Source organism: Corvus kubaryi, unplaced genomic scaffold (assembly GCF_017639235.1).
Source record: "Corvus kubaryi isolate FWS band 111438036 unplaced genomic scaffold, C.kubaryi_AGA036_p1.0 62754, whole genome shotgun sequence".
NCBI lineage: Eukaryota > Metazoa > Chordata > Aves > Passeriformes > Corvidae > Corvus > Corvus kubaryi.
The window spans coordinates 1-13632 of record NW_024581481.1 but is presented as its reverse complement, the minus strand read 5'-3'; the positions used below and the strand labels follow the sequence as shown (position 1 = coordinate 13632).

The 13632-nt window shown below is 63.6% G+C and overlaps 5 protein-coding genes across 6 annotated transcripts; 3 read left to right on the top strand and 2 right to left on the bottom strand.

The window, feature by feature from the left end:
* Positions 1-179: 179 nt before the first annotated feature.
* Positions 180-4193, top strand: LOC121672560 (triokinase/FMN cyclase-like). Its single transcript, XM_042045251.1, has 18 exons — positions 180-372; positions 550-650; positions 736-925; positions 998-1108; positions 1191-1372; positions 1443-1521; positions 1620-1709; positions 1823-1857; positions 1955-2039; positions 2113-2202; positions 2299-2415; positions 2586-2705; positions 2801-2938; positions 3173-3279; positions 3350-3453; positions 3532-3565; positions 3672-3761; positions 3849-4193. Exons 2-18 carry the CDS (start codon positions 645-647, stop codon positions 4017-4019), a joined length of 1749 nt encoding a protein of 582 aa, XP_041901185.1. The 5' UTR covers positions 180-372; positions 550-644; the 3' UTR covers positions 4020-4193.
* A 434-nt stretch (positions 4194-4627) lies between these two features.
* Positions 4628-8080, bottom strand: LOC121672563 (cytochrome b ascorbate-dependent protein 3-like). 2 transcript variants are annotated; one of them, XM_042045255.1, is made up of 6 exons: positions 7783-8080; positions 5881-6086; positions 5607-5815; positions 5378-5532; positions 5008-5164; positions 4628-4900 (listed from the first exon to the last, which is right to left on the bottom strand). In XM_042045255.1, exons 1-6 carry the CDS (start codon positions 7938-7940, stop codon positions 4877-4879), a joined length of 909 nt encoding a protein of 302 aa, XP_041901189.1. In that variant the 5' UTR covers positions 7941-8080; the 3' UTR covers positions 4628-4876. The 2 variants fall into 2 exon arrangements, with proteins under 2 accessions (XP_041901189.1, XP_041901190.1); XM_042045256.1 differs by lacking the exon at positions 7783-8080 and adding an exon at positions 6933-7018.
* A 96-nt stretch (positions 8081-8176) lies between these two features.
* Positions 8177-9821, top strand: LOC121672565 (transmembrane protein 138-like). The gene is made up of 4 exons (XM_042045257.1): positions 8177-8304; positions 8377-8548; positions 9339-9414; positions 9497-9821. The coding sequence occupies exons 1-4, from the start codon at positions 8177-8179 to the stop codon at positions 9607-9609; spliced, it is 489 nt and encodes a 162-aa protein (XP_041901191.1). The 3' UTR covers positions 9610-9821.
* A 97-nt stretch (positions 9822-9918) lies between these two features.
* On the top strand, positions 9919-11479 carry LOC121672566 (transmembrane protein 216-like). Its single transcript, XM_042045258.1, has 5 exons — positions 9919-10181; positions 10371-10472; positions 10555-10647; positions 10805-11006; positions 11097-11479. Exons 1-5 carry the CDS (start codon positions 10169-10171, stop codon positions 11110-11112), a joined length of 426 nt encoding a protein of 141 aa, XP_041901192.1. The 5' UTR covers positions 9919-10168; the 3' UTR covers positions 11113-11479.
* A 191-nt stretch (positions 11480-11670) lies between these two features.
* Positions 11671-13627, bottom strand: LOC121672555 (cleavage and polyadenylation specificity factor subunit 7-like; the record flags this gene model as incomplete). Its single annotated transcript, XM_042045242.1, has 5 exons — positions 11671-12699; positions 12786-12959; positions 13050-13215; positions 13290-13408; positions 13485-13627. Coding segments are annotated over 4 exons (597 nt in total), but the record flags the coding sequence as incomplete, so codon positions are not given.
* Positions 13628-13632: the final 5 nt, after the last annotated feature.

Genomic DNA, 13632 nt, shown 5'->3' with positions numbered 1-13632 from the left:
TGGGCCGCTCTAGCCCGCTGAGGGGACACGGGAGGAGCAGACGAGACGGGCCGCTCTAGCCCTCTGGGAAGACCGCGAAGAGCAGATGAGACGGGCCGCTCTAGCAAGCTGGGAGGACCCTGGAGAGCAGACGAGAGGGGCGACGGGAGGACCCTGGAGAGCGCAGGTGTGGAGGGGGATGCGCGGGGGATCGCCCCCAAAACCCGCGGGATCCGCGCTGATCCCCCGAAGGGAGGGCCCCGCTTGGGAGGATGCAGCCCCCTCCCAGCTCCCCGCAGCTCTGTGCCCCGCGAAACCTGGGGCGGGGGGTCCCCACTGTGAGGGGGGAGCGTGGATCCGTCCAGGGCCTGCGCTGAGAGGAGATCCCTGAAGGTGGGAGTCCCCCCATCACAAAACAGAGGCGTCCCTATTTGGAGGTGGTCTCTCCCTGATTTCCCATCCCACAAGGCGCTCCCTGCCTGGGGGGGGGGTGTCCCTATTTGGGGACAACACCAACGCCAGCTCCCCGTTCCCACCAGACACTCCCATCTCACCCCACTCCCTTCCCAGCCCCGCCTCTCCGGACCGCTGTCCCTTCCAGCCTGGACCTTGCCCTCTCTCTGGACAGATCCCATTCTCGGATCCGAGTGCTGCGCTCCGCTCCCATGGAGGTGAGCCTGGAGCGGGGGGGTTGTCATTCCTGTGGGGTTGGCATTCCTCCTTTTCCTATCCCACCGCCCCCTGTTTTCCCCCCAGGTCTCCAAAAAACTGGTGACGACCGTGTCCGGCTGTGCCGACGATGCTCTGGCTGGGCTGGTGGCCTGCAATCCCGGGCTCCGGCTGCTCCAGGGACACCGGGTGGTCCTTCGGGATGACCTGCCAGCCATCCGTGGCCGTGTGGCCCTGCTGTCCGGAGGGGGATCCGGCCACGAGCCCGCGCACGCAGGTGAGACCCCCCTGCCCCACCTGTATCCCCCCCCCCACGGACACTGTTCCGAGCCCTCCTCCCTCTCCACAGGCTACGTCGGGAAGGGAATGCTGACTGGAGTGGTGGCCGGAGCCGTGTTCGCATCCCCATCCGTGGGCAGTGTCCTGGCGGCCATCCGGGCCGTGGCACAGGCCGGAGCAGGTTGGGAACACACCGGCCTGGAGCTTTGGGGTCCCCCCCTCCAGTGCTGCATCATTCCCGTTGCCTCCACATGCATCCGCAGCTGGGATCCTCCTGATCGTGAAGAACTACACCGGGGACCGGCTGAATTTCGGGATGGCCCTGGAGCGGGCGCGGGCTGAGGGGGCCAACGTGCAGATGGTGGTGGTGGGCGACGACTGCGCCTTCACCACGCCGGGGAAAGCCGGCCGCCGCGGGATCTGCGGCACCGTCCTCATCCACAAGGTCCTGCCGGGATCCTTTGTGGGGATTTGGGGAGTTCTGGCGGGTCGCTCACCCGCTCTGCCCGGGGCAGGTGGCGGGAGCTCTGGCCGAGGCGGGAGCGAGCTTGGATGAGATCGTGGAGAAGGTGACGGCGGCTGCCAAAGCCGTGGGTGCGTTGCGTTATCCTGTGGGAATGCTGTCCTGTGTCCCCCAGCCCCTGAATCCCGAAATTCCCCCCGGGTTTAACGGAGCATTCCCACCTGCACAGGTACCCTGGGTCTCAGCCTGTCTCCCTGCAGCATCCCGGGATCCAAGCCCTCGTTCCAGCTGGCTGAGGACGAGATGGAGCTGGGGCTGGGTGAGGAGCAGCCCCTCCGCGTCCCCCTCGGATCCCCGGAGGGTCTGAATACCCCTGTCCCCCCTGGGGAGGCATCACCAGGGTTGGGATGTGACGCGGCCCTGTCTCCACAGGGATCCACGGCGAGGCTGGAGTGCGCAGGATGAAGGTGAGGAGGCAATTCTGCTGCTTCCTCCCCATTCCCAGATCCCCCCTATTCCCAGACCTCCGCACTCTGCTCTTCCCCTGCTCTGTGTTCCCTCCAGGTGCTGCCAGCGGATAAGGCTGTGGAGACGATGCTGGAGCACATGATGGATCCATCCAACTCTTCCCACCTGTCCCTGACCCCTGGTGAGCCCCCCGGCCCCTCCGTGCTCCCCCAAATCCTCCGGATCCCAGTCTCATCCTGCCACCCATCCTGCAGGATCCTCCGTGGTGCTCGTGGTAAACAACCTGGGTGGATTGTCCTGCCTGGAGCTGGGAATTGTGGCTGGAGCTGCTGTGCGCTGCCTGGGTGAGTGCAGGGGGGAGCTTGGGATCCCATTCCCTGGCTCCAGCTGCTCTGGAATTCCGCTCTGGAATTCCCCCGCCTCGCTCCTGGATCCCACAGAGAGCCGAGAGATCCGCATCGCCCGGGCCTTGGTGGGATCCTTCATGACGGCGCTGGAAATGGCCGGAGTGTCCCTCACCCTCATGCGGGTGGACGAGGAGCTGGTGGGGCTGATCGGTGAGTTCCCAGTGGGAATGTGGCCTGGGATTGGGGCACGGGCGTTGCCAGGTGCTGGGTGACGGGACACGAGGTCAGTGGGATGTCTGGGAGTGGAATTCCTGGCTGCTGGATGTGCCAGTAAGGATCCAATGGCATCCTGAGCCGCCACATGCCTCTGGCTCTTCCAGACGCCAAGACCACGGCCATGGCATGGCCCAACGTTCCCACGGGACCGGCAACCACCCGGAGAGAGGAGGTGCCAGCACCGATGGAGGGACCCAGGAAGCCACAGGATGAGCCTGGAATTGGTACAGAGCTCCCGTCCCTTGTCACACACCCCACCCCCCCGCCCCGTGCCTCAGTTTCCCTTGGGAACGTGCAGGGATGCATCTCCTCTCTGCAGGACCTGGCACGGTGCGGGTGCAGCGGGTGCTGGAGCGGGTGTGCAGCACCTTGCTGGATATCCAGGATAAGCTCAACGAGCTGGATCGGGGAGCTGGTGACGGGGACTGCGGCCACACGCACGCCCGGGCAGCCCAAGGTGGGTGTGGGGGCCGTTATCCAGGGAATTGTATCCCCATGGCACCTCCTGGGAGCGGGCAGTTCCCCAGGACATCCCTTCTTGGGATTAAGGAAGCCTGGGGTGCTCCTTCCTAGAATTGTATCCTGGAATGTCTCTGCATCCAGTGCCACTGAGGGCTGTCCCTGCTTGTCCCCACGAGGGACAGGGGACTCCAGGGCCACCCCCATCCTGTTGTCCCTTCCATCCCCACAGCCATCCGGGAATGGATGCGCTCCCGGCCGCCTCCGGCCGCCCCGGCCCAGCTGCTCTCCGCCCTGGCTGATGTGCTGCTGGAGCAGATGGGAGGCTCCTCTGGAGTGGTGAGTGGGAATGGGAATGGGAATGGGAAGGGGCCGTGTTGCCAGGATGGGATTGATGGTATTCCCAAAGCTCTATGGGCTCTTCCTGACGGCGGCCGCCCGGAGCCTGCAGGGCCGCAGCGATTCCCCGGCATGGGCTGATGCCATGGACGCCGGGATTGAGGCCATGCAGAGGTCAGTGCCGGGGGCTGTGGAATCCCAATCCCCCCTGGGAATCCCAATCCCCCCTGAATTTCCCTGCATCCCGCACAGGTATGGAGGAGCCGCGCCAGGAGACCGGACAATGGTGAGTGCCGGGAGAGCCCGGGAGCCAGGAAGGCTTCCAGGAGGATTCCAGGGAGTTCCCACCTGGCCTCAGCACCGACTCCCAGCCTGATTCCCGCTTTTCCCAGCTGGATTCGCTGTGTGCAGCCGCGCAGGCTCTGCATGCCCTGCGCAGTCCCGGTGCCGACCCGCTCCGGGTGCTGGCAGCTGCTGTTCAGGTATGGAGAGCTGGGAGCTGAGATGGTGGGAAAATTGGATGGGAATCCCTGCTGTTACCCTGGAAAACACCCTGTTTTCCCTGGCAGAGCGCGGAGGCGGCAGCGGAGGCCACCAGGCACATGGAGGCCGGGGCAGGCAGAGCCAGCTACATCCGCTCATCCCGGCTGGAGCAGCTCGATCCCGGGGCTGTGGCAGTTGCAGCAGTGCTGGGAGCAGTGCTGGAGGGGCTGCGGGACCCCCTGGAGGCCCCCCACTGATGACAGGGATGCGTATCCCAAAAAATCTGTGTCCCTTCGTGGGGATAGAGGCGTGTATCCCAATAAACCCTCATGGCACCCCACGTGACTGGGAAGCGTATCCCAATAACCCTTGGGGTTCCTTCAAGGACGTGTTTCCCAATAAACCTTGGGACGTGGCCCCCCATAACCCCACTCTGGTGACCAGGAAGTGTATCCCAAAAATCCTTCGTGTTCCCCATGCTGGCTGGGAGCGGCGGGATGGTGGAATTTGGGGGTGTGGGGGTGCCCGCTGTTGCTCCAAGCTGGGAAGGGAGATGGGAACAGGGATCCTGTGACTTAGGGAGAGGAAGGAAGCCTGGGGTGTGGAGGGGAAACCACAGGGCTCACATGGCTCTGGGCACGGGGTCTGGGGGGGGGATCCTAGGAAAGGGACAAAGGAGAAGCAGGGACGGGGCAGAGCATGATCCCAAATCCCGTGGGGTGACCACAGGGAGCTGTCCCGTGTCCCCAGGGCACCAGTGAGGACAAGCCCTTGGAAGGAGCAGCTTGGCTTGGCTCCCAAGCTCCCACCTCTCCCAGCCCAGCTCCCAGGCCCTCCCTTGTCCCCAGGGATTTGAGTGCCGGAGCCCTGCGGAAGCCAGTGCTTTATTCCATGTCCGTGAGATCCCTGAGTGGCTCCACCCTGAGCCGGATCCTCTGGAGTGGGAGTGATACGGATGCTCCTCTTCGTCCCAGCGAGGCTCCGGCAGCTCCAGCTGCAGCAATGAGGGATGGCACTGGGAAGGGCTGGGGTTTGGCATGGCCCGGGATCCAGGCAGGAGCTGGCACGTGGAGGCACAAGGATGCAGCTTGGGAGTGCTGGCAGATCCCTGGGATCAGCGCTCGCTGGAGAGCAGGGGCTGTGGGATACAGGGATGAGCCTCAATCCTTCCCCACCCTCGGGGCTGTGCTGGGGGGGGGCAGCTTCCCAGTCCGGCTTCCCAAATCCACCCAGCGCATCCCGTACCTGGCGGGAGTCCGGGGAGTCGGAATCCGGGCGCTTCCAGCTGGGCCTGGCCAGGGCAGCCACCACCAGCACCCCAAAAATGAGGATGAGGAGCCCCAGGGTGTTGGCAAACACAGCCTCAGCCGGCAGGAGCTTGTACGCCGTGGTCCCGTTCTTCCTGGAGCGGGGAAGAAGGGCTGGGAATGTTCTGGACGTTACCCAAAACCCCCCTAAGCCTGCAGGGAAGTGTGCAGGGACCCACACACCTGAGGGAGGAAGCGCTCAGTTCCCTTTGCTCCGAGCTGGCCGCTCCCAAATCCAGCCCAAATCCCCATGCCGAGCTCCCCTTTCCCTGTGGGGAATCTTCCCGAGCCCCCCCCCCGACTCTCACAGGCTGAAGAAAAGCTTCTCGTTGATTCCTGACGCACAGGAAGCCACGGACAACAAGAGGATGGTGGAGCCGAAGAAAACATGGATGGGCTTGTAGAGTGCCCGGAGCCAGGCAGGAGCCCAGGGAAGCAGGAATGCTCCAAAACCCGCCGCCCACTGCAGGAAGAGAAGGTGAGGCTGGAAAACTCAGGATGCTGGAGGGTTTGGGGGATCTAGGGAGGCTCTCCCACCTGGCAGGAGAAGAGCAAGACAGTTCCCAGCCCCATCCAGCTGTGCAGCGAGTACATGTTGGGCGTCCCTTGGGAATTATGGAAGCAGAACACGGCTGCCAGCCCCAGCACGGTCAGGATGAACGCTCCCAAAGCCAAGCTGCCGTGCAGCACCTTCCAGGGAAGCTTGGGGCCGCTCCAGGTGTTGGGAATGCGGTAAACCAGGGCGGCTGTGGGGGGGGGAAAAAAGGTGAGGAAGGAGCCATGCCGGGATCCCCACGCTCCCTGAGCTCACCTGCGCCGTAGAGCACCACCAATCCCGTCACCATCAGCACCGGGTGCCAGTTGAATGTCCGGGAGCTGCCGTCCAGGGAAAAGCCCCCGCGCCAGTGCTGGCACCAGGTGCCCACCATGGCCACGCAGAGCAATCCCAGCGTTCCCAGGAAGGCGCAGAAGGGCAGGAAGGGCACGTCCAGCATGGCCGTGGAGCGGTGGTGGCACCTGTGGGCGAGCGAGGAGCCGGCTCAAGCTCCGGATGCAGTCCCGGGGAGGAGCCACGGAAAGGGGAACTGGGAGCCCCAGTAGGGTGTAGGGGGGCAGCTGTTTCCCAGTCTGGGAAAGGTGACAGGCATGGAGCTGCTTCCCAGCCACGGATGGTGCCCCAACTGCTTCCCAGCCTGGGAATGGTGGGCAGGGATGGATCCAGGATGGTGGCACCTGGGGATGACTGAGGTGCCTGTTGGGGCTCTCCGACATCTCCAGGAGGAGCCACGGAAAGGGGAACTGGGAACCCTGAGGGGATGACCAGAGTCCAGCTGTGGCCTGGACTGGGAAGGAGAGCAGGGGTGGGACAGGTCATGCAGAGCCGAATTCCCGGGCACAGCAGCCCAGGGAATGGCAGCGAGGGGCTCCCGGTGTCACCTGTCATGGTCCCCCTGGCAGGAACCCGGCCGCACTCATTTGCATGCGATTTGCATGTGATTTGCATGTGCCCCCAGAAATGGGTATTTCTGTCCCCTCCGAGGGCGGGGGATGTCCCGACACCCTCAAATCAGCTGCCTCGCGGGACATAGACACAGGAAAAGGGTGGAGACACGGGGCCCTATGGTTCCCCGAAATCTGGGACACAGAGACTCATGGATCTCCCAAATCTGGGACACTGGGTGCCATGGCTCCCCGAAATCTGGCAACACATGGCTCCACAGCTCCCCCAAACCTGAGGCTCCCCTGGACCTGGGGACACAGCGCCCGGCCCCGACGCCACCCAAACCCCAGACCAGGAAGTCCCTCGGCCCTTCCCGATCCCGGAGCCGCCCCCCACCTCCCGCCCCAACCCCGGGGCCGTACCTGGGCCCCTCCGCCCCCTCCTCCTCATTGGGCGCCGCCATCTTGGCGGGCGCCGCTCTGCCCGCTCATCTCTATGGTTTCCCCGCCCGCTCCAATGTGCCACCACCGAGGGGAGCGGCGGCCAGAGCGGCCCCCGCGGGTCCTCCAGCTTCCGCTTCCGCCCTGACTTCCGGCTCCGGCGGCAGTTGCCATGGGGACCAAGATGGCGGTGGCGGGTGAGCGCCCGGGGCGGGGGGCGCGGCGGGGACCCACCGGGACCGGGACCCTCGGCACCCAGAGGGGTTTGGGCGTATCGGGGGGGCGACCCCGGGAGCGGGGTGGGTGTCAGGGACGGGGGAGAGGGCGGCGAGAGGGGGCTCGGGGGCTCTGCAGTGGTGGCTGTGGGAAGCGGGGGAGTGACGCGGAGTCCGGGGGGGCAGAGAGTGACCCCTTATTTCCCATACCCAGCCCTTTTCTCCTCCGTATCCAGCCCTTTTCTCCTCCGTATCCAGCCCTTTTCTCCATGACCACCTCTTCCCTCCCCGTTCAGGTCTTCCCCCCCCGTTCCCAGCCCTTTCCCCCCCCTTGTGTCCATCCGTTTCCCGCTCCCATGTCCAGCTTCTCTTCCCCCCCAATTCCAGCCCTTCCCCCCGCCCCGTTCAGTTCTTCCCCTCTCCGTATCCAGCCCCCTTCCTCCCATTTCCAGACACTTTCCATCCCTTTCTAGCCCATTTCCCCCCGTCCAGCTCCGTGTCTCTCCCTCACGGAATTCAGCCCCCGGCGCAGCCCTGTTCCCTCCGTCCCTTTCCAGCCAGGATGTTCCAGGGGGGGTCTGTTCCCCTGGGATATGTGTGCCACGAGGAGACTGTACCTGCTCCCGTGTCCAAAAATTCGTGTCTGTCTCCTCACTCCTCTCCCCGTCCCTCGAGCAGGACATGCCCAAACCTGCTCTGAACTGCCCATGGAGCTGGGAACGGCCAGGAATAACCTGCCTGGATACTGCTCCTTGGGACTGCACGTCTCCCTCATCCCTGGATTTCCTCACGTGGGGATTGGGGTGGATTTGAGGGGGAAGGAAGAGACCGAACTGGGCAGGAGAGAGAGCACACGGCTCGTTGGGTTTTCCTGGTTCCTGGGATCCATCCCAATCCCTGTGCCTTCCCTGCAGGTCCGGGGTGTCGGGAGAGGCCCCGCTGAGCCCCCCCCGCAGCGCCATGATCCGTTGGGAATGCTGGGGCTGAGGGCTCCGAGCCCCAGGAAGGAGGATGCTCCAGCCCAGCAACTACAGCCTGGTGCTGTTCCTGCAGTTCCTGCTGCTCTCCTACGACCTCTTCGTGAATTCCTTCTCGGAGCTGCTCCGCACGGCTCCGGCCGTGCAGCTCGTCCTGTTCATGTGAGTGCCGGGAAGGTGGGGCAGCAGGTCTGGGAGATCCAGGACCCCAAAATCCCTCTGTTTTCCCGGCAGCATCCAGGACATTGCCATCGTCTTCAATGTCATCATCGTCTTCCTCATGTTCTTCAACACCTACGTTTTCCAGGCAGGATTGGTCAACCTCCTCTTCCATAAGTTCAAGGGAACCATCCTGCTCTCCGCAGCCTACCTGGCGCTCAGCATCTCCTTCCACATCTGGATTATGGTAGGATGGGGTGGGCACAGCTGCTGGATTCTCCGAAGGGATTTTTCCCTGACCCCCGGCTTCCCGCAGTCCTTTCTCACCGTCTCCCCACAGAAGGTGTCCCATTCCATGACCCCGTGGTTGGCATCAGGCTGGAAGGGTCCTGCCCAATCCCAGCCCCATCCCAGCTCATTCCCCAAGGGCTGTGACCCATCAGAAAATCCCAGCTCATTCCCTAAGGGCTGTGACCCATCAGAAAATCCACCTTCCCCAGGGAAAGCCTGTGCTAGCAGCTCCTGATTCTTCTGGGATTAATCCCTGTACCTGGGGGCAGGCCCCTCCCTTCCCACTGCTCCAAGGGCTGTCCAGGCTCCTGGGTCTGTCCTGGCAGCCTCTCCCCCTTTTCTTTCCCAAATAAACTCCTTCCTGGCTCCTTCCCAGTGGAGCAGTTCCCATCCCCAGGACACCTCCTGGAGTTGCCCCCATCCTGCTGCCCTGGAGCACGGGGAATGTTTTGGGGGGTCAGGAGCCACAGCAGCTGTTCCAGTGCTGCCCACGCCATCCGGGCAGGGGATTTGCAGGGATTTGCAGGGATCTGCAGTCTGAAGCCGGAATAGGTCCTGGCTCAGTGCCTAAATCCCCTGAGCTGCTTAACCTTTGCGGTAGGGAGCTTCCCAAACTTCTCCAGGTGTTATTCCTGGCTTGATGTCCCTCCATCCTGCTCAGAACCTTTGGAATGGGGTGATGGGTCTTGGTGGGGGGCTCCCCAAAACTGCTCCAGGGGTTATTCCCGGCTTTCCAACCCCCTCAGAACCTGCGCTGGCGCGACTCCGGCCGCTTCATCTGGACTGAAGGCCTCCAGACCCTGTTCGTTTTCCAGAGGCTGGGTAAGGACTCCCGGGATTGGGGTGGGATCCCGCACCCTTTGGGGGTGCGGGGGGCCCTCTCTCATCCCCAAATTCCCTGCAGCGGCCGTGCTCTACTGCTACTTCTACAAGCGGACAGCTGTGCATCTGGGAGACCCCCTCTTCTACCAGGATTCACTCTGGCTCCGCAAGGAATTTGCCCACTTCCGTGGCTGATGGATCCCCAGAATCCCCTGGAGTCTCTTTGCACCCCACAGGCTCTGTTAGGGTCGGCTCTGGCTCATCCTTCCTCTGGGGAGCAGTCCTTGGGATTTTGGGAGTCAGTGGGAGGCTTGTGGGGCATCCCTGCGTTTCAGCGCCACAGCCTCAGTTGGGACTGGAATGTTTCTGGAAACCCCAAAGGAATAAATCGGATGTGTTTTCCAGAGGCTGCCGGCTTTTTGTGCCCACCCACTGTCACGGCTGCACTCCCAACATCCTTATGTCGTAACCCAGCTCAGCGCTGCGCTTGCAGCCGCAAAACGGGGATATTCCCGTCTTCCAGTGTGGGATTCTTATCCCAATGGATCGGAGGGGGCGTGGTTTGGAGGGACGGGGACGCGAACCGGCGCGTCGGCGATCAGTCCTCCGACCATAGAGAGGTGCGGGTAGAGCGGCGGCGCGCGCGCGCGCGCTGCCAAAGCATCGCGAGACGAGGAGGGGATGGAGCGGCTCCGCGCCCGCAGCGCCCCCGTGCGGACGAGCGCGGCGGCGGCGGTTCCCATGGAGATGGAAGATGGCGCCCAGGGGTGGGAGCGGGACTGGGGGGTGAAACGGGGAATTCCGGAGAGCACGGGGGGTACCGGCAGGAACCCGGGCTGGGAGCGGCGCTGGGAAAGGGGCTGGGGGGGGCCCAAGGCGCTGCAGGGCTCGGGAGACCGCGCTGCCATGGCCGCCCCGTGCGCCCCCCCCCTCACGGCCGTCCCGTGTCCCCTCAGGCCGCCATCGCTCCTCGGCTCCGCTGCAGGTCCTGCTCTTCCTCAACGGCTGGTACTGCGCCACATATTTCCTCCTGGAAGCGTTCGTGTTCGTGTACAAAGGTGAGTGTTTCTCTCCAGAGCTCTTCCCGATCCCGGCGGGATGGGCAGGGATGTGGTGCTGAGGGCGGTGCCTTTCCTGCAGTGCTGCTCCTGCCCTATCCCGTCTCCAACTTGGTGGTGGACGTGGTGCTGCTCCTCCTCTACCTCGGCATTGAGGCCACGCGCATCTTCTTCGGTGAGTCCGCCCGAATTCCAGAGGCTCCACAGGGAGTGCAGAGTCCTGGGACACCCCTGAAACCCGTCCCTGCCCACGGGAACGGGGTGTTTAATTTCCCTCCCCACCCAAAACCCTCCGTGATTTCCGTGATCTGATCCCACCCTGTGTTCCACAGGCTCCAAGGGGAACCTGTGCGAGCGGAAGGTGCCGCTGTCCCTCAGCCTGGCACTTACGGTGCCGGCGGCCGTGCTGGCCGTGTACTACCTGCTGCTCCAGACGTATTCCCTGCGCCTGGAAGCGTTCCTGAGCGCCATCCTGCTTCTCTTCTACGGCCTGGAGCTGCTCCTGGGCTTCCTGGCGCTGCTCTCCTTCTCCAGGTGCCGCATCCCGGGAGCTGGGGGACGCGGCGCGGGAGCTGCCAGGTTGGTTTGGCACCCGCACATCCCTGTCTCTGTCCTTTTCCACAGCACGGATCCCTACTGAGGACACGGCCCGGGGACACAGGGAAGCGCCACCCCTGCCAGCTTCACTTCCCAGCCCCGGGAAGGGGGAGGATCCCACTTTTCCCGCTGCCCGTTTCACCTGCTGCCACCTGGACACATCCCTCCCGCTTTTCCTGCTTCCCGCCTCACGAAGGGACCTGCTGCCACACGGATTCATCCCTCCCTTTTCCCACTTCCCACTGCGCTCACTCCCCCCTGGACACAGCCCTCCCACCTTTCCCACTCTCCACTCCACCTGGCCTCACTCCTCAGAGCTTGAGCCAGCTCAAGGTATGAAGAATCCTTATTTTTTTCTACGACCTTCCAGAAAAATTCACTATTTTCCAATAAATATTTATTTTTACCTGGTGCCCGGGAATGTGGGTCCCCCTGGGAATGCTCAGGTGCTTCCAGCACCTCAGAGCCGCTTTGGGAAGCACAGGAGCCCATCGGAGGAGGAAGAGGGTGAGGGACAACGGGTGCAGAGACCTCCCCAAATCCCTCCCATTATCCCTCACTATCCCAAATCCCACCGTAGGAAGGCAACAGGAGCGCTGTATAAAAGACTGACAACGTCATCCGAGTTTATTACACAATTCCAACCTATCCAAAGACAAATCTAATCACTGCGAGCAGGAGGGGCGGCGCCTCGCCGGGGCTTCCAGGGATTTGCTCTGCAATTTGGGGGGGAATTTTTTCCCCCCTCCACTATTTGGAAGGAAACTAAAAATCTGTGGCGGTAAGTAAAAAAAAACCCGGAGCTCTCCCGCCGAGCGCTCCCACCTCGTGGGGCTTGGGAAAATTGGGGTGGTTTCTCCTGAATTTGGGTTATTTCAACTTAAAAAGACTTCCAGGGCCTCGGTTTTTCCCACCCGGGGGTGATTCCAGCCCTGGAAGTCACCCAGTGTGTCCCGGCTCATCCCGATCCTCCTGGGCTCTCCCTCTCCTGCTTGGGATCCCGAGGGGACACGAGGGGGTCACAGCCTGCCCTGCCTCTTCCGCTTCCTCTAAAACAAGGAAGGCTCTGCGGGAGAGGCCGGAACTGCCATTTGGGTGGGAATGCTGCTGTGGGGAATGTCGGGATAGAGGAGAGGGTGACCCCCGGCCCAGCTCCAGCCCCTTTTTCCCAGCTCCTGGAGGGTGAGGGGGCAAAGAAGGAGCATGGCACAGTGTCCCGCTGGGGCGATGGGGACAGGAGTGTCCCCAGGCAATCCAGAGGATGGCACATGGCTCCTGATCCCGGGATCGGGAGCTGTGCATCTCCAAGCCCCCAAGCTGCACGGGGAGGGCTCCGTCCCCTCCGTCTCCCCCCCCCGGGCTGGGAAGGGCTCACAAACCTCCCTCCATGGAGTAAAAGCACCATTTCTCTTTGGGTCCGAGTGTCCACGGAGCGGAGCGGGATGGCCCCAGGAAGCAGCAGCAGCAGTGAGGGGGTTCCCAAGGCCACGAGGTGCGGGCAGGGGTCCCGCCCGGAGAGGGCTGGGGGTAGCGGGAAAGGGGCCAGGATGGGGCAGAGCGGCCTCGGGCACGGCGTCCTGGTCGAGGTGAGGAGATACGAGTCCATTAAAAACCACTTCCTGCCAAATTCCTGCCAGGAGAGAGGAGAGGAGAGCAGTGGTCGGAGCGCCCTTCCCTCATCCCTCAACGCCTCCAGGGGATTCCCGAGCCTCCCACCTGTCTCAGTGGTGCCGGTCCCTGTCTCTGTCCCTGTCCCGATGCCGCTCGTGCTCCCGGCTCCGCTCCTGGAAATAATCCTCGTGCCGATCGTCGCTGTGGAGCAGATCCCGGTGCCGCCGGCTGCTCTCACGGGACCGGCTGGGAGAGCGCTCCCGGGATCGGTGTCTTTTCCTTTGGGAAAAGAGGAGGCAAAACCCAAAGGGTGACCCCTTAGTCGCTCACCTGCGGGAAGGTTCCCGTTCCCTGGATCCAGGGGGATACCTGGAGCTGCTGCTGGAGCTGCTGCTGTAGGATTTGGCCTCGATTCCATGCAGGCAATCCTTGAGGGAGGAGAGGAGGACGCGGCACCGCTCGTCGCTGGCCACGCGCGACTGCTTGATGACGGCGATGGCCGTGAGCAGCGTCTCGATGGCGTTGCTGTAATCCCCTGGGGGAGCGGAGCAGGGGGTCAGGAATGGGAATCCATCCCGGGACGGGGGGCACGAGGGATGCGGGAAGTACCTGCGCTGGCGCCGGACACCGCCTTGGAAATGGCGCTGCTGGAGATGGCGCGGTTGCGGTTCATGATCTCCTCAAACTCCCCTTCGCTCACGGCCGGGATGGGCGGGCCCAGCTCCCGGCTGTCGGCACAGCGGGAACGGGGGGGTCAGCAGGATCCTCCCCGAGCACCCCACCCCCCATTCCCGCCTGGCTCACCTGCTGTGGTTGTAGGGAGCCATGGCCTTGCCGTAGGTATCTGGAGGGGGTCCCAGGGCAGCGGTGGGTGGCGGGAAGAAGGCGGGATTGAGGTGCAGGGCGGGGGGCACGGCCCCCGGGGGGGGCACGGCCAGGGGCGGGGGCAGCC